Source organism: Sardina pilchardus, chromosome 19 (genome assembly GCF_963854185.1).
Source record: "Sardina pilchardus chromosome 19, fSarPil1.1, whole genome shotgun sequence".
Taxonomy (NCBI): domain Eukaryota; kingdom Metazoa; phylum Chordata; class Actinopteri; order Clupeiformes; family Clupeidae; genus Sardina; species Sardina pilchardus.
In genome coordinates, this window is record NC_085012.1 from 23901472 (window position 1) to 23926471 (window position 25000).

At 45.9% G+C, this 25000-nt stretch overlaps 2 protein-coding genes across 2 annotated transcripts in view; both read right to left on the reverse strand.

Moving 5' to 3' along the window:
* The window catches only part of c19h8orf34 (chromosome 19 C8orf34 homolog), an 85907-nt gene extending 79729 nt beyond the window's left edge, over positions 1 to 6178 (reverse strand). The window contains exon 1 of the mRNA XM_062521351.1: positions 6110 to 6178. Within this exon, the coding sequence (XP_062377335.1) occupies positions 6110 to 6178 (69 nt within the window). The remainder of the gene's footprint in view (positions 1 to 6109) is intronic.
* A 1247-nt stretch (positions 6179 to 7425) lies between these two features.
* The window catches only part of prex2 (phosphatidylinositol-3,4,5-trisphosphate-dependent Rac exchange factor 2), a 140024-nt gene continuing 122449 nt past the window's right edge, over positions 7426 to 25000 (reverse strand). Inside the window, exons 36-40 of the mRNA XM_062521192.1 lie at positions 23301 to 23367; positions 22785 to 22975; positions 15359 to 15461; positions 10415 to 10482; positions 7426 to 9043 (exon numbers count right to left, since the gene is read on the reverse strand). Coding sequence (XP_062377176.1) covers positions 8998 to 9043; positions 10415 to 10482; positions 15359 to 15461; positions 22785 to 22975; positions 23301 to 23367 — 475 coding nt within the window. The 3' untranslated portion in view covers positions 7426 to 8997. The remainder of the gene's footprint in view (positions 9044 to 10414; positions 10483 to 15358; positions 15462 to 22784; positions 22976 to 23300; positions 23368 to 25000) is intronic.

Sequence of the window (25000 nt, forward strand, 5' to 3'; positions counted from 1 at the left end):
AAACAAGGATCCAGACTTCAAGAGCTGCTACTACACACTGCCCAGAGCAACAAACCGTCAGGTGATGTAACTGCCTCCATCCAAGAGCCAAGCACAGTAAAAAAAAAAAAAAAAGGAAAGGAAAGCTAATGCACTCATGAGCTGTTCACACACCCCAACGGCAACAGCGGCTGGGTAATGCAAACTACAGGGGCCCAAGCATATTAACTCAGCAAGGGGGTTCGTCCCAGAGGCCGGGGACTTCTCAGGGTGTTATCAAACAATGTGCCACCGGAGAGTGATTTACACACAGACACACTCATTTGTCTCCTCGCCGAGCTCCGACACAGCATCGCTGGCTGACAAGGCCCCTCTAATTCAATTATGCAGAGCAGGCCCCGGCGAGGTAAATGACCAATGTATCGTTCGGGAGGGAAAGAGAAATGGCCGACCGCGTGCGTTTGTGTTCCTGAAACACTTCAGCTCTGCTACGGTGTTAGTCACTTGCTTTTGAAAAATGAGGATAAGAATTCCAATGCAGCAATGCACAGGGGGGCGAGAAAGCATTGATTTCCCGAGCAACTAGTCTTTCCCTGCCTGTTCCATATTGGAATGGTGAACAACACGGTGAGGTTTCTCCACTGATAAATGAGAGTAAAGATTGGAAAGAATGTGTTGTTTGTTTGTTTGTTTTTTAAAAAAGAGAATTTAATTTCACCACTGAGAAAGTGCATTACAGTATCTCTAACTCTCGTGCCTGATCATACACAAACACATTATTTACACTGATGCTATATATGAGTCCACAAAGAACCTTCTGAAAATAGCTTCAAGGGAGTACAGAGGGTGCAATAAAAAGAGAAGTTCCTTTCCCATCTTTAATGTGACCCCAGAACAGTTCCACAGCCATCTGTCACAGGCCAGCGCCTGCAAATCACTAGTTCAACCCTCTACCCACGTCTAATGAAAGCTAGAGCATACACAGGAATGCCATTCAGGCAGAACCCACAGGCATCCTACAGCTCCAGGCTCGTTTGGATCCGCAGGCAGATGTTGTGGGTGAGTTTTACAGCAGAGGGGAGTTGTTTTAAAAGAAGGAGGCGGAAAGATGTGGTTTCAATATCACAGACGCGTCACCCCCCACCACCTTCTTCCTGTTGCTGTGCCACACTGAGGCCGGCTCCGAAACTATAAAAGGCTCGAGGAGTTGCTGTAAAGGCTGAAATCCACCACCCACCGAATCTGCCACGGTGACACAGCAGAGCGAAAGCGCCCCGTCAGCAAACGCCGTACCGTTCCGACTTCTTTTCCTGTTAGAATACACACATTTATCTCTCCTATAGGCGGTCGGACGGACGCACAACAGACTGATGCGGACCAGACAACGTGTGAGATGGAGACGGAGAGGAAGGCTTTTGTCACTTTATTGGGAGAGATATGGCTTCTTTATGAAACTCACCGGCTGAGATACCTTCTGTAAGACACCATCAATCAGGAGCCAAAGCACAAGACACTGAGAAAGACATCTGCTGGGCACAGACTTGTGCAGTACTGTCTTACGCTGTCAAAGTATTGCTGTATATTTCTATATGACGCCGATACTTTGAAAAATCAACAATAATCTTTACCTCTCTGGCTGCCACTACACCACTAGGTAGAGATTTGGTATTTTGCCTAAATCGTGCTATGGAACAAAAGTAAGAATTGCACTGCATGCAGTCGACCTGCACAAAGGCCATTCAAAGCCATTCAAAAGCCAGCTCAATGAATTGCTGTAATTATTTTATCAAAAAAATCCATTAATGACTCATGTTTAGTGCATAGTGGTGGAAAGGGCACCCCTTGTGAAGTGAAATCCATCAAAGTTTCATTAAGCTTATTCATTCTCCTCTTAATATACTTTACTGAGACTTGACATTTACAGAGGATACGAAAGGATTAAGTGACTCACAATTTCAGTGAGAGTAGCTTCAAATCAGAACTATATGTTCCCACACTTCATCTGAAATTGGACAGAAATTGCCACAATGTCACACCGAATATGAATAGTTCTCATTGCTGCCATTGACTTATCTTGACATTAGGGAACTTTTCTTACTGTGACCCTACAATACCCGTATTTTATAGACAATTATATAACAAGTTAGTATCAGGAAGAATCCATCCCAAGTCCTTAGTATGATAGCTCTTAGAGGTATGACTATACAGTGGGCTCAAGTGCAATAACAGGAGAAAAAAGTTGTATTAATTGAAAAAAAACAAAAAGAGGCAATAAAATGAAAAAAAAAGGAAACCAAAAGGAGTACACATAAATATGAATATGAATCTGAATCTGTACAAATGAATACATGCTAGTAAGACATGTTAGAATCAAAACAAAGCCTTTTCTCTGAAAATAGCCTTTCGAAGAGTAGCTATTGTTTGGATGAAGCGTACAGAAAGAGCTGATCGTGCTCAAGTTACTGCAAGCCTTGTGAAAGCCCTCTAAAGCATTTGCTGAATGTAGAGATATTCCTGGTCATGTGCATACTGTATGTGTCCACCTCCATAGAGCCCCATACAGTAGATTTCTCCCATAGCCTGTTTAAACGGTACAGATCTCATTGTCTAAGAGGACAGATGGGCTGAGTTATAAACACACCTCCAGCTTAATCATTGCCATTACACAGGCACAAAATCTCCCTTTATAGACGGAGGCCTCATTATATTTCCATACAGTTACTTTATCCCAGCGCTCTCCACTGTGCAAACAATCATTGTGCTTGCTACTCCCGATAAAGATGATGATAGAGCAGCACTTCACACCGCAGCGTTATACAATTATGTTGGGGAAAGGTCCAGCGTCCCAGGCACTGGGGTTTCTTAGGGAACCTGATGACTACCCTGTTACTGTTTCCAAAGAGGGGCAAAATAGTGTCCCAGGAATAGCACTACTAATGAGACCTATTGTACTTCCCTTTCAAAGGGATTGAAAGGGTGCTACTCACAGACACCTTCTCACATGTTCTGTCCAAATGCACATAGACAAAAACGGCACTGTGTGTTTAAGTGCTGCTGCTGCTAGTTGTGTCTAGAACTACTATTCCTCAATAACTAACCATAGTACTGTTGAACTGCCTCATTCCAGGAGAGATTGCAGAAAATAATAAAGCCGCAATAACAACAGTCACAACCCCCCCTACCCCCATAACTTGATATATGAAAATAAAAACTGCCAAAGGAAGACATGATAGTGTTGTTGTGACTATACTTAGTCATGCTGTTAATGAACTGCACAATTGCCAGAAATGTCACTTCAGTTTTCTGTTGCAGTTCTACTGGTATAAACCATACAGTCAAGAATTGTCAGTGTTCAACCAAATGTGTTTTTCATCTGAAGAGAAGCTCATCTGGAGTCAAGTCCTGATTTGACAAGCGCTGGTGTGTTTGTCTGATCTGGTAGACAGCAGATGCATGCCTGATCAGAGACACATCACAGAAGCTGTCAGTCGCCTTCCGGGATAATAAAGTCTCCCAATGACATCTGCACTTATTTACCTATTACGCTGGCACTTTGTCACATTGAATAGATGTATCACTAGTGCTTATGCAACAGTAAATAGAGCACTAAGCTACATTTGCTCAAAGGTCTCCTACTGCACTGAGGCTCAATGGTTGGTCCTCATCTGCAAGTTGTTTTACAGAAAGAAAAATCTGCCACGTGAGTGATCTGAGATGCAAATGTGCCCGCCTTTGAAAAAAAAAAATGCACATTAACAAGAGAATCTTCAACAATCCAGTGAGGAAACGGCAGTCTCTCATGTTATCTACTCATACAGTCTTTAATCAGATGGCCATGCACTTAACCACCGTTGAAAGCTACCATAGGGCAACCTCATTGAGTTCAAAGACGACCCAGATCAGGAGATCTCCACTGATCTGATCTCAATCAACCGTCACATGCACCCCCATGCACCACCACGCATGCATATTACATGTAGCCTGACCTCAATTTCCAGTTCACATACAGCCAGAGCATTTCTGATGCATGCTCCATTGGGGTCTATTATATTGAGCTGATGTGTTGGAAATACCTCTGTGTCCTTATGAAAGCAAATGTGTGATGGAAGAACGAGATACATAAGCCTCAGCTGAACTGCATGTGCATCATTTTGTCTTGAAGGTCTGATCTCAAATATTTTCAATTCTGAACACTTCAATAATAAGGCCTACAAATCAAACTGCTTTTTAAACTGTTGTGCTCCAGCAACAGCAGCAAGAGTGGCACAAGTGATTCAATTTCATATCTTGTAAAAGCAGATAAGAAGAAAGAAGGCATTCATTCATATGATGAACTTATTATGCAAATAGACAAGTTGTTCAGTGGGAAGTTACAGGGTTCTTGCTCGGGGCAGGAGCATCACTGAAATGACTTGAACCCTATCTCATTCCGTTTAGAAGAATCCGCACAAAGGCATACAACCAGGTGCTTTCATCCCCAGCCAAAGTCAATCTGCGACTGCTGCCGCGGCGGAACCGCCAGCGCGCTCGCTTCTCGCGCCGCTCGTCTCTCTCCCACGACCGATGAGACGCTGCGTTCGCTTAGGGGATGATCATGTCAAAGGCAGAGCGGAACGCCACGATCGCCGGCCGCCTGACAGCGTGACGGGGCCAGCTTTCATGTGGCAGACAAGATCGCGGGGCTGCGTCGCTACCGCCTGGGCTGCTGTCCATGGTGCTGGTGCGCGTCGCTTTCCGCTACTTGGATCGGCTCTGCTTCAACTTTCTGCCTGTTTAGCATTCACTCTCCGTACACAGGAGCGACCACGGAGGACTTGATACATCAGCAGTTTGGTAGCCTTGCGTGGTCCAAAACAGACATGCACAGCAGGCGCACAAGGCATTTACACACTCTCACTATGAATATTTTATCATCTCCCATTTACAATCTCTAGCCTGTTCTATTCACGAGGGCTGTTGTAAACCTGAGAAAAGACACGATTGAGTAACATAAATATGCAAATTGAACCATATTTTATATCTCTTCACTACAGGCACCATATAGTGAAATATGTCAGCATCTTATTCCACCTGTAATAAAGTACAGTCCAATTTGAAATTAAAACGGTACTGTATGCGAGAGACACATGTTGTATCCATCTTTCAAAGTCAAAAACGTGCCCTTTAGTCCCACATAAACCAGTTGACACCGTATGGCACAGAAACAATAAACCACATCAGGGACAGGGAACTCTTCAATGCCTGGCAACAAAGCTATCAACTCCCTCGACAAACAAACATAGTCCCTGCTGTATTCATGGTAGCCTCGGTCATTAAGACTACAGGTCAATGTGGTTACGATCAGCATGTTTGCATGACACTTTGTGTAGGCACATGAGTTACAACACATTTTTTTCCTCATTTTCAGGGTAGACGTATAATGTTGGCTATGTTCATGAATCAGGCTGCTTGCTGGGGAATCGAATAGGCTATAGTAGGCTAGATAATCAGGGGGCAGATTTTCTTTCCTCCCCCTTGCAAGTCGGAGTGATTCTGTTTGTCATATGAAACCAAACAGAAGTAGCCTGAATCTTGACACTATCCACTTTGAAATCTTACACACATACCAACATTTTATTCCGACTAAACAGATTACTGGTAGTCGTTTAAGATTGTGTCAAGAACGTGAGATTTGAATAAGTCCAGTCAGCTCGTTACCTCAATTTACCTTGCCTGTCAAACTCGGCACATTCCCGGATCAACCAAAAATCATGCGTCTGTGATAGTAGGACCGACATAAACGGCTAACAGGTATGCCACTAAAACTTAATTAGCTGCTGCCGAGCTGTAAAAGTAAAATCAATAGATTATTCAGAATACTAGTGGCACTGTCACAGGTTCTTTATTTCATTGCAGCTGAAAAACGACGAACTTAGAGGATGGTCGAATGAGCTCAAAATACCGCATACCCCGTTTCTGAAAGCACAGGCTACTGATATTGTGGTGCAAAAGCGACAACAGTGATATCTGCCTTGACCAAATTCGGATTTGCAGTCTAAATGCCGCAGACCGGCAGGCTAACAAATCTGCTGGTCTTCAGTGTAATGTTACAGACTGCAAATACAAAACTGACCCATGGATAACAGCTTACCTCAAACAAAGGTCCGATTTTGTTCCCTTCCAGGTAGGACTGAATTCTCGACTGCTGTTGAGACGCCATGAAGAAACTGTATATATTTTATAAAACGTTACGGAACCAAAACATGAAAACATTGACAGAAGCCGTTGTGCACACGCTTGCTCACAAAACGATTACGCGATGATCGACAGGCTCATATGTGAACTAATTGACAGAATGTCAAGAGCGAAAAGTTAGCGCTGCCTCAAAGCACATTGTTGAAAGTACCATTCAGGGCTTCTCGTGTCTTGGTTACTACTGAACGGGACCATCCCCTCTCTCGCGGTGGAGTGGCTCCTAGCGACGGAGTCTCTCCTAAAGCCAATGGTAAGGATGGTTGTTTAATCGTGATTGGAAATCACCTGCCCATTGGCTTGTACTGTAGATAGAAAAGGTCTTCTGGTGTTTACGTGGGCGTGTTTGGAAGCAAGCCCAGCTTCAGAGCGCTGCTTGTGTTAATATGGTCTTTGCCCTTCACTAATGGTTCCTCCTGCAAATTGTTTCATAAACTTTAATTAAATAGTATGTCTGACACAGTGGCGTGATAGTGGGACGATTTTCGAAGTCTCTTCAGTCGTTGCAAGAATCCACTAACATCTTCTTATACCAGGGTTTTTGTTTACTGGTAACGGCTGTTAAAAGATCAGAACTAAGAGTTATATGGAGAGTCCCCATAGGACCATATCTCTCCCTCCAGTCAAAAAAACAAAGGTGTATGAAAGCTTGACTTCAGTGTCTGATGTTTCAAATACTATTCTAAAGTACAAAGAACATCTTCCTGCTGCAGGCTCAGCTTCAGAAAAATAACATCCTCCTCCATACACATACAATCATTCCTCACACACACACACACACACACACACACACACACACACACACACACACACACACACACACACACACACACACACACACACACACACACACACACACCTTGATCAAGAACATCCATATCGAGGAGACATATTTCCAAGAAATAAAGTCTATCTGCAGGTGGACGATCCTGCTAAGGTAGTGTTGTTGGGTGATGACTGCGCATTTATACCAGCTGGACATGGCAGAGCTGCGTGGGATGGTTTTTGTACCCACCGTTACATAGCTGTCTAGTAATGTGCCTGCACCGCAGGCCTCTGCCACGGAGAAGGAGGCTGAATGGATAACTTTCTATTCAGTTTACAGCTGCATCTGTTTCAGTGTCAAGGCAAGGTGACTGTGGAAGGTTTTGTGTTCCCAAGGCAAATTTTGTGAACAGAAACATGACAATAACAGGGACACACAAGATATTTTCTATGGACAAGACCAATTTAATTAAAATTAATAACTACAGTATAAGACAGTGTACTTCAAAAAGCATGTAGCAAAAAAAGGAACATTTCAAATGCTTCAAGCTGGAAAAAAAGGAATATGTTTTGAATAGGATATGTTTTGTAGTGAGTAAATCTAATGAACAAAATAAATTACTGTCATTTTCTGTCAAAATTCAGCTATGAGTTGTATATTTTTACAGTTGCATCTTTACATTATTCGCTGTTTTGATGTATTTGCTCTTGAACACAAATTAGAGGCGACTATGTAAAACAGATATTTAATGACACAATCTAAAAAAAGATAAGAAAGGTCTTCTGACAGAATTTCAGAATATAGAATACAATGACACAAATGGAATATTTTCATGATTCATACAGTCACCCATTTATCCTGATAAGTTTTCATTGTCTACAGTTGCATAGAGATAAATGACTTCCTTCATGATGTTTAGTAACACTCAAGTAATACCTAGATATTGTAGAAATGTGATTCTCCTGAGTACTGTACTGTATGTATGTGTTTACTTTATATGATATGTGTATACATATATTTATATATAAAATCTACTTACATGAGCTTGACATTGACAATGTGTAGAGAGTTATAACACTGATGACTTACCCCTTTAAAAAAATCTTATCTTACCATCAAACTTCACTTGCACACAAAGATCATACACTTGGCAATTCCTCAACTGCCCTCTTGTCTAGAATCATTAGACAGGTCATACTTCCTCAAGCCACACACCGTCAACATACATAGCTTAATATACCGTTATGTTACTTCACTCTTCAACAATGTATAAAAATATATATGGCAGGTAAGCAAGCAAAACATCAGCCCCACTCTCACAAGTATAAGTACAAACCAATGCACATTATGGTATCTGACTCATACATCTTTTATAAACATTCAATTTTCTTTTAAAAAATGCATCTACTCAAATTGGTAGAGTAGTAGCTAATGGCTAAGGCACTGACACAAGATCTTTTAGCGAAAACAAAAACAAAAAAGAGAACAAAAAATGTCAGCACATAATTGAACAAATGCTTCGGCAGAGAAGCACTTCTGCCAGGGACCTCTTCACATGCGTAGTGACATCCACACAGAGAGAATAAAACCCTCTCTATTCAAAAGAGCCTGTTAGCGGTCTCCAGCACACTCAAATCATTTCCTGTCTTCCACAGCTGTTTCAAGGGACTCTGTTTCAAGGGAGCAACATGAACTCCGTGTACGTTTTTTGTAAAAAGGTAAAATAACGATGAGATGCACTGCAATGTAGCTTGACAAAGAAAGCGTACTCAGACATACAACTTCCACACGTTAGCCGTGGTGCTCGACATGTAAGCATGAAGACTGGATTGCAGCTGGAGACCGAGTTCAGCCAGAGAGGGGAGAGGGAAGAGAGGAAGGCAAGAGAGAGAGAGAGAGAGAGAGAGAGAGAGAGAGAAAATGGCATAGAAAGACAGAAAGAGAGAGAGGGAGGGAGAGGTATGTGTCTGTATGGGGCAGGACAAAAATGAGATCCAGCTCTGGCCAGGACGCAAGAGGGTTCATGGGTCACCATCTGGGGGCGGTGGCTGGCAAAGCTTATACAATCTGTTGAGAGAAAACACACACACACACACACACACACACACACACACACACACACACACACACACACACACACACACACACAGAGAGACAGAGGGAAGAGGTTTAGTGGTACTGTTGCACTGTAGCCTCCAATATTTTTTTTTCAAAACAATTCCTTCAACAGACACCCAGTGCACATTTCTACCTTCAGTGACATTTTGGATTCATTTCTCATCATCGCTGTTTATGCCCTGTCACCATGCCAACCACGTCTCTTCCATCTGTCTGTCCACACCGAACACATCTCTCCCTCTCTCTTCTGTGCTCATCTCTTTTCTTCCATCTCTCCCTCCCTCTCTCTCTCTCCCCTCCCTCTCTCTCTCCTTCCACCCCTCCCTCTCTCCCTCCCCCTCTCTCAGGGTGCATTGATCTGCTGCTACCCTGTCTGTGTCTTGCAGTCACTCGTGCCAATTACGGCCCCAAAACCACCGAGACTGCAGTCACTTTCCGCCGGCCGGCTGATGACGCCTGCGCTTTATAATTGTGTTTTGTCAATTCCACTAAGAGGCCGGAGAGGGCCTGACAATCACAGGGAGTCTCTGTGTCTAAGTTCACTGTGAGACTTCCTCTCACAACAGCTCAAAACAGGGCCTGAAGGCACGTAAATATCCCTCATTTGTAGCGTTTGTGTGTGTGGGGGTGAATGAGTGTGTGTGTGTGTGTGTGTGTGTGTGTGTGTGTGGTGTATGTGTGTGTGTGTATATGTTCACTGGCTGAGGCAATGTTGGGGTTTAGAAAATAACACCCTTGCAAAGAGGATCAGCCATTCTTTTTCTATTTTAAAGGCTAAGAGAATTACACATGTTAGAAAGAATAGGTGCATATGGGATTCCACTTATTCATTCAAACACAGAGCTGCTTTCACACATCAGGATTAAATCTATTCCTGGACTCAGTAGACTTCTGAATTGATTTTTAGCCCATTTCTGCATAATTATGAGTGTAACTAAGGATGAATCTGAGGGGTGAAACACCTAACACCTAAATCACCTAACTCAATGGTATTCCCTGTATTGTAGTATACAAAAAACGGTGTAAGTAAATTGGCTAATTAAAACAAATTACAAATCAATTAAAAAATCGATTTAATCCTGAATTAGGACAAATGACATATGGCCAGTAACACAGGTCATACGACAAAACATAATACCTATCTAGATTCCATTACAAGCGGAATAAAACAAAAACACATTTGCTCTACATCTGTCTTCAAGACATGATGACATGTAGCTGTGTCAGTCTTCATGTCAGACTCTCCTTTTCTTTTGGTTTGTAGTGGACAGAGAAGGCGGAGGAGGAGGAGGAGGCTCGAAAGCCCTCCATTCTGGTTACCTTGGCACAGTGGACGGGGTGCGGTCTCTCACTCCCAAGTTCTTGGCGGAGTTCTGCACTCTGGCTCCCTAAAATAAAGAAGACATAACTATGATTTACTTTCCAGGCTGTCAGAGGCACAGGAACACCATGGATGGAGCTGACACCTCCTCATAACTGGAGAGGGACAGGAGGGCCGAGACGTAAGAACTGGACCGCCGAGAGGGTGGACAGAGGAGGAACAGCTTGTGCTGTCCGCCCAACACACACACACACACACACACACACACAGCTGTGGAGTAGAATTGAGCGGAAAAAAAAGAAACACAAGGCAGAGAAAAGCAGACCCCACAGACACAGAACGGAGATGCAGAGAGGAGCATTGGATACCGCAGAATGGAACAGCGCGAGCATGACGTTAAGCTCGGATTACATATTCACAATGACATAACCGACAAGTACAGAGAGGGGGGATGAAAGCTAATTGCTTTTCTAGTTCCATTTTCCAGCTGACATTAGCCAAAGTGACAGAGAGGGCTTTATGTGCTTTTAAATCCCCACCCAGCTGAATCTGGCAACCCTCAGAGCGCTGCCTCACAGACTTTTGGGAGAGAGCAACGTGCGCAGTTAGGAAGTTTTCTGGAGTCTTCCATTCAATAGGCGGAGGTAATTTATGTGTGTCATTTTTTTTAAGGTTCTGTTTTTGTTTTAGTTTTACATCACAAAGCACCGCAGTACGAGGCTCTGAGGACTCTTGTTGTCAGTCAACTGGATCAACCCGCTTTTGGTGAAAATGGAGCGCGAGCTTCAGCTTCAGTCAGTGCCGTAAATGAAAACGTGGGCTGACACTTCTTTGGCTCGCAGGCAGAACTTATGAGCTAGCTTCCAAACAGTCTCAGAAGTAGTTTGTGAGCACTGGCCTTGTCAAGTTGCTAAATCAGCCTGTTCTTGGGCATAAATTCCAGCCCTGCGTGTGTATGTGTGTGTGTGTGTGTGTGTGTCTGTGTGTGTGTGTTCAGGTCCAGGAGGTTACGCCAACTTCCGGTGAATGAGCTACGGCAGCCCCTTCACCCTTTCAGTCAATTCATCAGGCCCAACCAGAAATATTTCCTCAAACATTTCACCCCCACCCCCCTCCCACAGAACACAATTCTTGTTGGGGGGGGGGGGGTGTCGGGTGCTGGGGTGAGAGTGAGAGTGACACATGGCCACCTGTGCTGAGTCTGAGGAGGCGAGAGGAGAAGAAGATAAATTCCGAACGCTCCTCGAGCATTAACCGCTTCTATAAATAACCCGCGCCGTCAGGAGGGGAAAAAAAGGTCTTCCGCATCAGCAAACGGCTCCTGCTCCGGGATAGCGGGTGCCAGGCGCCGGTGGAGTCGGATTGGGTTTGGGTTTGGGTCTGAACCAGAAACACCTGCTCCTCTTGCTGATCTGGTTGCAAGAGTTCGGAGCTGGAAGGTTCTCTCGGGACTGTTCGGGTATTCAACAATTTACAGTTGAACTGGGGCGGTTTTGAGACTCTAAAGACACTCGATATCCATTACTATTACACTGTTATACTATATGTTTTTCCCATACCTATTTTTACAGTACTGTAGATCTTTTATATATATATATTCAAAGGCACATAGAAAGTAAGTAACCTTACAGCATTTTCTGTATGATTCTCCTTGGCCATATTACCCTCCACTGCATGTAAAACTGAGAACTACAGTACAAGCATGAAATACAAGAATACACACTGTGACAGAAAATAAATTGAAACCCCTCTTTTGAGTGGGTGGTCTACCTGGTTATGCCGACTTCAATTCCTCTTATGTCTGACTTGTTCCTGACACACACACAGTTCAGGGGAAGATACAGAGACTGGCGAAGTGGTGGACTAGACTCTGTGTCAGAGTGTTCACTAAGTGCCTCAAAGTCAGACTTCTATCTCCCTGTTCAGAAGTGTGTGTGTGTGTGGGGGGGGGGGGGGGGATAGCATCAGCAATTAGATGATGGGTATCAGAGCCATCCATCCAAATCTCTCAAAGTGTTCCTCTGGATGCCCTCTGCCTCATTGAAGGACAGGAGAGGACATACGCACGGTCACTTACACCACCAATGGCACTCGGGGTTTCACTTGTTTGTGATGTGTGTAAGATCCACTACTAAAAGCTTTGGTTACACAGAGGCACAACACCTGATTTTTTTCAGTCAAGGTTTGCCATGTTTAGTGCTGCATACTTCGCTGGAGGCGCTTATGAAATATTTAGTCTACACACTTCACACAAGCTGACAGGATCCGTGGCCTGTGGAGAGTTCAGGAAACGGCCCCTTCACGGACGGTCTCCCTGACAGGCTGTTTCTGCCTAACACACCTCCACACGCCTGGTGCATCTGTCACTTTGAACACGTTCACGAATCAAACGAAAACGCAGGCAAAAGAAAATGCCACTATTGGCCCATTCATCACTGTCCGGGCCTGCTGGGTTGGGTAGCAGTGCATTTATGATGGATGGTGTCTTTTAGACTGAGCGGCGTGACACCGAAGCGTTTTTTTGTGAATGAATTAAAGCCGGGCCAAGAGGAGGTGTAGTAGCAACCTCCATCCATATTTAGGAAAGAACAGCTGAGCCCCAAGACCAACATCTCCAAACTGCATGGGAAGGTCTGACTATTGCACAAAATGTAATGTTCTCTGGGCATATTTAATCTATTACGTATGCCCTTCTGCAGTCATGTCTTTCTTTCAATTAAACCATTTCACCACAAGCTGACAGGAGAAAATAGAAACAGGACGTCCGACAAAAACTCTGCTCGAGACACTGTGCAGTGTTGCGCTGCGCAGCGCTGGGTCACCTCACGTCCAGCTAGGTCATTTGGTAATCGAAAACAAATCAACTGATTTTGTTGCTGGCACCGCACGCAGTTAGGACAGAGATCCGCGGGCAGCAGAAACTCCCACCGGCCTACTGCCGTCCAGACAGAAGCAGCCAGCCAGCTCTTGGATGGATCTGGCGCGTTCCTTGGGCCGGATGTGTCTCAGACCTGGTCCTAGTCTGGTATGAGGTCTGCATACTCATCAAGTGAAACACTGGAGGTTCATAAACAGTGCCATGTGTGCGCCGTCTGTCCCGGTGATGAAGGTGTTGACCTGCTGATTATTGACACGGCTCCACGCCGTTGCGCAACTGCTCCGACGCACATGCAACCGGTCGTGGAGTGCGAACGTGGCCGCGCGTCACAGTCTCTCACTCGCAACGCACATGCCGTTTATCTATCCAATGAGACGCCTAATGATGTGACGCTCTTTAGTGTCGAAATCTGACAACTTTGTGTCACATTAGTGAAAAGTACAAAATGTTAGAAAATCCGACAGGAAAAGTACGTACTTGTGGCAGACCAGGGCTGTAATTGTTACAGAATGCTTTCTGGGCTGGGGACTCGTATTTCCACCAAGTTGTCAGTTGCAATACATCACTCCATTTATAATGCATGAATGTCAGACCACCCATCTACTGCTTACGTATAATTCATGTCAGTGAAGGGGTGGTGGATCACACATGTGATGTTTTGCAGCGCTGCTGCTGGCTCAGGGCTCTGCGACCTCTTAAAACTGACAAGCTGAGCAAGCCCCCGGAGGCCTGCGCGTGCTTGGGATTCATGGGAAACTGAGTTTTAATGACGAGTGGACATCACCGCCTCCCTCGTGGCTGCTATCTGAATGAGAAGCCTTCCATCAAGGGCGAGGTGCTCATCAAGGGCTGCCCTCTACCTGGCAGGTGGCCATGCCCCTCCGCATGAGTGTGTGTGTGTGTGTGTGTATGTGTGTGTGAGAGAGAGAAAGAGGAAGAGAGAGAGAAAGACTGTGTGTGTGTGTGTGTGTGTGTGTCTGTGCGTTTATTAACATTTATCCTGTGGCTGTGTGTGTTTGTGTGTTTGTATTCCCTGCCCTTATATATGCCTCTTTAATGGAGAGTGGAGTGAATGTGGAGAGAAACAACAATCCTGCCTTCCAGGCACGCTGTGTTCCCACTACTGCATGGAGAACACACTCAAGCAGAAGGAAAGGTGTGTGTGTGTGTGTGTGTGTGTGTGTGTGTGTGCGTGTGTGTGTGTGTGTGTGCGTGCGTGTGTGTGTTGGGGGTGTATGTGGGGGTGGGGATGTATGGGTCTTCCTCTCGCTCCCTCTTCAAACCCAAAGGCAGAGCGACACCGTTAATGAAAGCAGGGAAAGGACGGCTTTTGTTGGAACTTTTCTTTCCTCCAGGAGCAAGCAAAGTGGCAGCTGTATCGCTGAGGGCCGGGGGGATAATCAAAGAGAGAGAAGGCACCCGCTCCACCTTACACAGACCGTGACTAATACACAAGGAATTTTAACCCAGCAGTGGGCTTGTTTTGAAGGAGAAACGATTACTATTTGGTATGTCAAAATAAATACGGCGTTTCGGTACACAATCAATGTTTTCACAAAGGTACGGGATGCTAATTAGGTCAGTAAACAGAGCCAAACAAGCGGGTGTGGATGAAGAGAAAATTGTTTTTTGGCTCACGGTTTACACTGGCAACGATTCCTCTGCTGGAATTTAATTTGACTATTTACTATTTATTAAGGTTCTGAATAATTTAAAATGTAATCCAAACCTCAATAATCTTTCATTAATATGCGCACGCAAAGAGCTCATCACATTCAATTATTTCATAAGAGCAAAATCAAGAATTTTATTGAATAAGGGTCATTTTCGAAAGAAAAAAAAGTAGAAAGAAGAAAAGCATCATTTTGTGTTTCATATCACTTCAAAACTTTTGAGATTTGAATGGCACAGACATGCCTTACTGAATGAAAGGACTCAAGTATGAATATATAATGTCAGTGTGAGTGATTGTATTTGTGAATATATACAGTGTCTGCGTGACTGAATTGTTATTAGTCAGTCAGTGAGCGTAGGTGAATAAGTGTGGCGGTGCAGTGCTCTTTACCTGTTTCCTCATGACGTCGGTGGCTTGCATGATGCAGCGTGGGGGGAGGCCGTGGTTACGGGCCAATAGGATCGCTTGCTCCAGCGTCACGCTCAGGGTGCACCTGATGGACAGACAAGGTCAACGGTCAATATACAGAGGTCATACTTTTCCATACTTTCCCGAGTATCTTTTTTTCATTGTCATAGAAAATTTAATATTGTTTATTTTCAAATTGTCCAACAAAATCACCTCATGTGAGTTTCTAAATGTGTTTGTGATATTTTAGAGCTTTTCCAGACAAGACCAAAAAAATCAAACAGTATGAACACAGTCTGAAGATAAATGGGAGGACTTCAACGCTCAACCTTGAATGTAAGCAGCAAAACAGGCCGGCTGACCACAACAACACAAAGCCACATTCAGTTAGCTCATCTGTCAACGCACCACCTTAATCTCTAAGTCCTGCGCTGCGCTTCATCTCAGTCAATCAGTCAAGTTCACAAGGGGTGAGGAGGAGGAGGAAGAGTGATAGAAGTGGGGAGGAGGAAGAGCAGACAGACACACATGCATCCATCTCCGCCGCCTGACTCAGGGCTTTGCTCAGGCTATCCACCGGCTCACCCATCAGTCCGACCCATCCAACCGCAACGCATCACCGCTCCGCTCCTCATAAGCTGGAGAACATATGTCTCCTCTTCCCTCCTCCATTTGTATTCCAGCGCACGTCCAGGCCAGCGGGCACGGTGCCCACACACACACACACACACACACACGCCTGCCCGCTGCTGCCCGGGCACGCCGCGTCGCCGGCAGGACCGTCGGCGTTATCAGAATCGGGAGTGACAGATGCTACACTGTAGCCACCGAGTCCGCCACGACACGGGACTCGCGGGAGGAGATTAAGCCGAGAGTGTGTGGCCCCGCATCCGCAGATGAAATATTCAGCTGCGGCGGCAGGAAGTCAAAGTCTCGAGGAGGTCGGGAAGTCAAAGTCTTGTCGGGGGCGCGAGAAAGTACAACTCTTGTTGTGCTCGCGCAAGTCAGAACTGTTGTGTCTGAAAAGTGATTTGTTGTCAAGCGAGTGAAAGTCTTGCCATGAAACGAAAGAGACAGTCTCGTGTTTACAGAGTGAAAATTCTTGTTCTGTCTACAAAGTGAAAGAGTGTCTTTGTTACAACGATGCCTTGAATCAGCCAAATCCTTCCATTATGTCTCCTTCCAGCTCCTACTAATTAACAAAATCTAACTCCCCCAGCCTCCAAAAAGAAAGGGAAAAAAACGTAACATTCCCCCAGACGCTCCATCAGTAAACTTCGAATGATCTTTTCCGTTTGACAAGCAGATAAATCAGGCTTGAGGATACACTATTCACTGCCGAGTCGATACGCTCGCTTCTCTTTTTCTCTCCTGGCTCAATACAGACAATAAAAAAGAAGAGTGATCAGCTTACTCTGCGCATAAGTCACTCAGCACACACACAGCTACTGTTCATTACCATATCACAACAGACTGCTCTACTGATTAGGGAGTTTTATCAGCCGTGAGATATTGAGCGCGTAAGCCTCATCCAAATAGGCTGGAGAAGGGTAGGGAGGGGGTGGTGATCGGCACTGAGGGCGATTGGTCTTCACTGGGCACTCTAATGGTGTGTGTGTGTGTGTGTGTGTGTGTGTGTGTGTGTGTGTGTGTGTGTGTGTGTGTATGAAGTGTGTCCCTTAGAGAGGTGTGTCCATGGACATGGATCCAACATGCCAACAACTCAATCAACCTGAAAGCTTCAGCTCATCACTGTGACAAAGTCATTCATGCATGTGTGTGTGCATGTATACATGTACTGTATGTGTGTGTGTGTGTGTGTATGGAAGAGAGTGCTTGTTAGTGATTCTATGTGTGTGTCTATGAGTGTCTGAGTATGTGTGCGTGTGTGTGAAAGAGAGAGAGAGAGAGAGAGAGAGAGAGAAAGAGAGTGTGTGTGTGTGTGTGTGCAATGTGTGCAGAGGTATTCCATTTCATCTTTGAACAGGATAAAAGGGCCGGGCCCCTCCAGCAGGCCTGCACTGAGCCTGCTGTCAAGTGCTGCTTTATGCTGAAGCTCCCACAGATCAATCACTCCATCAACACTGGCCACATCCTGCCAACACAAGATGTGTATCCTCGCTGATAAATAGCAGGGAACCCTTCGAGGTAAACTACTGAGGGAGGAAATGTTCCACACTCTCTTTTTCACAAGTGGAGGCTAAAATGTCTCTCCATTTTAATCATGTCACCAGGAAAAAACAAACTGAGTGCGCATTGGGGTGAGAAACATACTTTTGATTTATTATGCATGAAAGGGAAAAACAAAACTACTGGAAAACTTTATCGTGCCTCGCAAATTCACGCCGCACTTCTGACAGTCTGACTGCTAGTCAATACGAGTGGGTTTGGTGTGCTTCGTACATTTAACATCAAGGACGTCCGTGTCAGCCTGTGACATAACGCCCTTTCCTTACCATGACTGCAGAGGTGTGGCAGTGTGATTCATGGCCTTTTGAAACACACCCCCTGTCTCACACTCACACATACACAAACACACACACACACACTTACTCAGCCAGTCACTCACACAGACACATACACTTCCTCGCCACATACATCTTGCTGCAGAAGATCCATAACCCCTTGTCAAGGGCACGGACTGACCTTTTTACGATAACAACCTGCGGAGTGCAATCGATGCCACACTTTTACGACGAGGCACCCTGCCGTAACAGCTCCCGGCACACTCGCGCCGAAACCTCCGCGGTACGACCTGCCGGCGCCGCATTTGACTGCCCCTCCCCCCTCCCTCCCCTCCACTCCACTCATCCGCTAATTGATATCTACTCGGCTCTGAAGAGGCACTCAATTACAGGGACGGCGGAGTGCCAGAGTGGCTGATAACGGCGCAGGTAGAGAGAGATGCTAGCGGAGGAGAGGCGCTAGGCGCTAATCTCTTCTGTGGGAAGCCGGGGGGAATTAAGAAATAGACGCAGCGGGCGGGCGGGGGGAAAATACGGAGCCAAGCGGCCCCAGGATTCCCCCCCAGCACAATCGGAATACGTTTAGTGCTCCTCCATTATGCAAGTGGGGGAGTGGGTGTGTGTGTGTGTGTGTGTGTGTGTGATGGGGGGGGGGGGGGGGGGGGGGGGGTATTGGCAGAGCTGTTCTGCTTCTCTAAGGGTGATGAAAAGAGGATGAGGTTTAGGAAGAGGGGGGATTTCTGTTACACCCACCCACACACACAGACACACTAACACACAAACACAACCACAAAACCACAAACAGACACATATACTGTACACACATGCATGAAGACACACACACACACACACACACACACACACACACAAATATAAGGGCCTTCTCCTCTGATGGACTAGGGAGAGTGGGAAAGAGAGAGAGTGAGAGATGGAGAGAGAGAGAGAGAGAGGGGGGGATGCTTGAGAAAAGTCCCTATGATTCATTCTGCCTTCGAGAGACTATAGAGATTTATGTGGCCGGCTTTCCCTCAGCCGTCCCCTCTGCCAGCACCATAACACAGCTGCCCAGATAGAGCAGAGTAACTATGGGATGGATCAAGCGGAGCACACTCAGCCACGCCTGAGCCACATCTGGGCCAGATGCAACTCAAGGTCAGACGCATGAAGAGAGTGTGTACTGTAAGTGAGCAGAAGAGAATGTGCGTCCAGAAGAGAATACGTCCTTGACCTTCAGAGGCCCAAGGTCGTGATAACTCCCACTCTCCATTTCATATTTCTCATTTGTCTCAACGTGTTTAAAATAGAAGTACTGGCAGACTAGAAGTAAAATAGAAGACTAGCTCGCTCAAGCTCAGCTGTTATGAGCTGTTGTGGGCTAAGAAAGACAGGGCATGATAGATGAGCAAAAGAAGGCGCCAAGATGACCGGACCAAGTGGTTTTGTAGCAGGGCTGGGGCCTCGCTGCAGCGGTGGAGAGACAATTATCAATTTCATTAAGTGCTGGATTCTGCACACTCGCACTTCTCCTCTCTGGTGTGGCCAGCTAGGTTCTGTCTTGTTGGCAAAGCCTCCATCCTCCAGTCGCCTCTCTAATGGACGACGCCGGGCAAGGCCTCTTGGACGAGGTAAAAACCTGGAGGATGGGACAGTCTCATCAGCAAATGCTGATATCCCAAAGCACAATTTCTCTCTCTCTCTCATTCTCTTTCTCTCTCTCTCTCTCTCTCTCTCTCTCTCTCTCTCTCTCTCCCTCTCTCCCTCTCTCCCTCTCTCTCTTTCTCTCTCTCTCTCACACACACACTTATTAAAACTCACCCTGCCAGGCTAGCTAATCCAATCAATATGGCCGAGAGAACCCAAGCTGATTCTCACATAGTAATCTCCTGGCTGGGGATAATTCGGTGTATTTTTCTACCCATGGACATGACACAGCCCTTGCTCTCAATTACATCTCTTAGTCTGCCACTACTTAATTTCATTTTCAAATATGCACCGTTAAAAGGGACCCTTGCATGCAATTCATCCATTAGCCTTGGACAATTGAAAGAACAGGGTGAATGACACTTCATTTAATTGTTTTTTCCCTTTTGTCAGGTTTCCGTCAAAATCAACTTGAATTTCATAACAAGGTTTCATAACAGTTCATAAATCCTCACTGACAACCCTATTTGTTTTTTTGTTTTTTGAATTTTAAAGGACCATTTTCTATACGTATATTTTTTAATTCTCAAAATATTTGCTTAAAAAATATCTCTGTATATACTAGAAGGCAAACTATAGACAGTGACAGTTTCTAAGAGTCGGTTTGACAGTTTCTAAGAGTCGGCTTTGAAAAATATCTGGACATATGCATACAAGGCTTCTTCAGCCAGAGTTCATAGAACATAGAACACGGAACACGGATCTTGGAACAAGGGAGCTGATATCTCTGTCTAGCACGGTGAGCCACCAGAAACAGGAAAAGAAAGCTGCCTCTGAAGAAAGTGTGGCACCCAGAGGGACATGGCGCTTTGAGGAGGCTGAAGACGTTTGTGTTGTGCGGTGGGGGGTGGCGGGGGTCAGGAGGTGTAAACAGGTCCACAAATAACCCTGGACATGGCAGGTGGCAGCACCTGAGCAGGCGGGGGGGCCGCTGACTGAACCGGAGGGTAATTGCGCTGACACACAGCTGAGGGGCTAATGAACAGGCCTGCTGTGGCAGCCTCTGCTTCGGCTGCGGCTGCCTCCACTCCATCACACACACACACACACACACACACACACACAGAGTCACACCTTCCCATTAGCCCGCTGCCCACTCCATCCTCTTCGCTCCATCAAAACGCCAATCTGAGATGTATGACTTGTGTGAGTTGCCGTGTCTGTGTGTGTGTCTGTGTGTGTGTGTGTGTGTGTGTGTGTGTGTGTGTGTGTGTGTGTGTGTGTGTGTGTGTGTGTGTGTGTGTGTGAGAGTATAAGGGGGTGGTTTGTGTGTGCATGATGGGATGCGTGTATCTTTGTGTGTGTTTGTAATATGAATGTGAATGTGGTGTCTGTGTGTAAGTGTGTGTATGTGGGTTGGCAAGTACAGTATGTCATAGTTTCTAAAAGTCAGTTTGTAAATATACCTGGACTCCTGGAGACATACAAGGACGGAAAGACTTCAGCAAGAATTCACAGAAGATAGAAAGATATTGTGAGTGTGAGTATGAGTGTGTGTGTGTGTGTGTGTGTGTGTGTGTGTGTGTTAGGACTGTGCTTCTGATATTGGAATATCGTTATATCCTATCACCAGTTGCACAACATATTAAATCGCCACTGCCACCAATATTGCAATCATATTGCAATATAATGTGATGTGTTGTATCGTGACTCATGTCATGTACAGCATCATGATCATGATCGTGTGTGTGTGTGTGTGTGTATGTGTGTGTGTGTGTGTGTGTGTGTGCATAAGTAGGCCTATGTGAATTTATATGCATAAAAGTATTTTGCATAGTATAGTCATAGACATCAAATGAGAGTTGTCAAATGAGAGAAATGCAAGAGGTGCACTGTGAAGGAGAACATGTATGAGGTAGACCCAGAGAGACACTGGCAAAAACTGATCACAAGAGAGAGAGAGTTGAGGAGAGAGAGAGGGGGCGAAACAAAGAGCTACAGACAGAAAGAGGGAGAGAAAAGAGAGGGGGGGAGGGAGAAAGATCAAGAGAGGGAGAGAGGGAGAAATTAGAGGGGTACAGAGTAGTTGTACAGAGGTAACAGATAGGGAAGATAGACTGGGTGGCTCAGCTTCAGTCCAGCGATGTGATAAATGGTACTTTGGATGGGGGTGAAATATGTCCCTTCAAAGGACCCGTAATGAGAACAGCACAACCTGACAAATAGAGCCAGACTTCCTTCATCTTCAGGAGGAAGCTTCGTTCGCCTCAAATAGCCCCAGCCCATCCAGAGGCTCCATCAATCCGTTAATGAGACCATAAAAAAGCGTACTGTACGTCGTTGGGAGATGAGAGTATTAATAGAAGCTCGTATTAAAATTAATAGAAGCTCGTATTAATAAGCCAGGGCTGGTGGGGCAGGACTGGGCTGAGGAGAGGAAATGAACCCACAAAGCTGGGGTCAAAGACAAGGAGAATGAGTCAGAGTCTGACAGGACAAATCCATACAAGGCGCGTCAACGTCAAGGCACCTGCCAAGGTAAGGCGTGTGGGTAAGACGAGGAAATGGAAAATAACAAAAGTGAGAGGGAGGGGGAAAAGTGGTACTGCTAAATGAAACATCAAAAACCCAAAGAGTTGAGTCAGAGACAGAGAGGTGGGAGATGGAGGGGAATGAGAGAGAGAGAGAGAGAGAGAGAGAGGGAGTAGAACAGAGAGAAAGGGATATAGAGAAAGAGGGGGGATACAGCAAGAGACAATCAGAGTGTGGAGGGAGAGAAAGAGAGAAAGAGAGAGAGAGAAAAAAATATATACAGTGGGATAGAGCGAGAAGAGAAGCACTCAGAGGATATAGAGAGAGGGTGAAGGGAGAGAGAGAGAGAGAGAGAGTAAGACAGAGAGAAAGAGGGGGATAGAGGAAGTATAGAGAGAAAGAGAAGAGGAGGAGGTACTGAGTGAAATTGAGGTGTGGGTGCTGCAGGGGGGAGAGAGCTTAAAGAATGAGAGACAGGAAGTGTGTGGGAGGGAGACAGCAGGGGAATGGGATTCAATGTGTGGTGTGTGTGTGTGTGTGTGTATGTGTATGTGTGTGGATGTATGTATGGACAGTGTGTGTGTATGAGCATATGGACAGTGTGTGTGTGTGAGTTTGTGCGCATGTGAGTGTACAGACAGTGTGTGTGTGTGTGTGTGTGTGTGTGTGTGTGTGGATATGAACAGTGTGTGTGTGTGTGTGGATATGAACAGTGTGTGTGTGTGTGTGTGTGAGCGCAGCGTGTACGTGCAGATCCGCCCCCTCCTCACCTGTGCACGCCGCTGTTGCACATGACGATGTGGCAGGCTCCGAGGCGGGCGCAGAGCTCGGAGGCCACGGAGAGCAGCCCCACCCCAGAGGCCCCGCACGGGGTGAACTGGCACGCCGCCGTGCGCCGCGACGAGATGAAGCTCTCCATCAGCCGGTACAGCTCCTCCAGAGCGTTCAGCGGACGCATCAGCTGCACACCACACACACACACACACAGAAAACACACACACACACACACACAGAAAATACACACACACACACACAGGGAGAAGTCAAGTCAAGTCGGTTTTATTTGTATAGTAGTGCATTGTTATTATAAGACACATAAACACAAACATACACACACACACACACACACACACAGGGAGAAGTCATGTCAAGTCAGTTTTATTTATAGTGCATTATTATTATAAAACACACACACACACACACACACACACACACACACACACACACACACACGCACGCCTGCTCACACACAGAATAATGCTTTCACTATTCACTCAGCCACATACCTTGTCAATGAAGGCAGCTTTGGGTGCAGAGCTGGGGGTCAGGTTGGATTTATCCAGATAGAATGACCTGTGAGAAAGACAGAGATAGAAAGAGAATGGGAGAGAGAGAGAGAGAGAGAGAAAGTGAGGGGGAGCAAAGAGAGGAGAGGAGAAAGAAAGACAGAACAAAAAAAACAAGAGTAAGTTTAGAAATACAGGCACTCTGATTTTCTTGTTGAGCTGTCGGACACGACTGTGGGCTCAGGGCTCGGCCCTTCCCAGCGCAGGGGGGATTCTAGAGCACCACGGCGCTCTTTGTCTCCAACCCAAACACGCCAAAGCCAAGGCCTCACGGTATGGATTCCTTAGTGACCCACGCAGAAGCAGTTGGCCTTTCAATGGATTCCATGGTGCCCTCCATCAAAGCTACGCCTGAGTGCTTTACACACACACACACACACACATACACACACACACACAAATGCATGCACACACACACACACACACACACACACACACACACACACACACACACACACACACACACACATACACACACACACACACACACAACAGGAGGGAGGCAGAGCTGCAGAGGGGGGCTGCCTCAAAGATAAGCTATGAGGCTCGGTACTGGGAAATGTTCCAAGTGTAATCCACCGTCAAGCCCTAGTTTAACCGGCTGCGCTTCCCCCCTACGGCCAGAGGTGGCAGCACAGTCAACCCTCAGCGCTAGGCTAGCGGGGAACGCACAGGACAGGACCGGTCCTCTGGCTTCTCTCATCCGTCCACACTGTGGGGACATTAGCTTAACAATGTTGTACAGGGCAGCGGTTCACAGCCAAAAAGACTTGTGCACTTAAAAAAAACAGCCACAGGCCCCCATGGCTGAAATGAAAAAAAAAGAAAAAAAAAAAAACCAAACCAGTCAATTAGTGATGAATGTTTTCCATCTTAGTTTGCTGATGGCAAACGCTCCTGGAGTTATTAATTGAGAAAATGCTGCGGCTGCAACTATGGCGTGCAAATCCACAGATGTTCCATTTGGCACAGGCCTCTCCAGTGTGCCATACATTAGTCATAACAGCTATTTGTAGAAGCACGCCACTAACCGGCATGGCTAATTCTCTCCATCAGCTGAAAAAGGAGTGCGGAGAGGGAACGAGTGGGATAGAGAGAGAGACAGAGAGAGAGAGAGAGAGAGAGAGAGAAATGGGGCAGAAGCATTTCTGATCATTCCTCCTGCTTTTCACCGTGCCTCATGCCATTTACGGTTCATAATCGCAATATCTGGTCTATAAAGAATATTTATAATTTATATATGAGGTGTTGAATATACTGAGCGCGGTGCAGAGTGGGTCTGAGGAATTTGGATGTTTTTTGCTCAGCAGCGGTGCGATTAACTCCAGGCCGCGGTGCTCTCCCCCATAACTCATTAAAGTGCAGAGAGGGTGGTTTTTATGGCGAGTGCAATATTTCTGCTTGACGCGGTATTAATGAAAATAATTAATCAGGCCAGAGAGAAGGCGGGTAACTGCCAGCCGTGGCCAAGGTGGGCACGCAACACACACACACAAACACAAACACATGCAGACAGGCACACACGTGCACACACACATATGTATGCACAAACAAGGCGTGTGGCATGTGGCACCTACAGTACAGTACATTTGCAACTCACTCATAATCACTCACTCACATATTCATAAACACTCACTCAG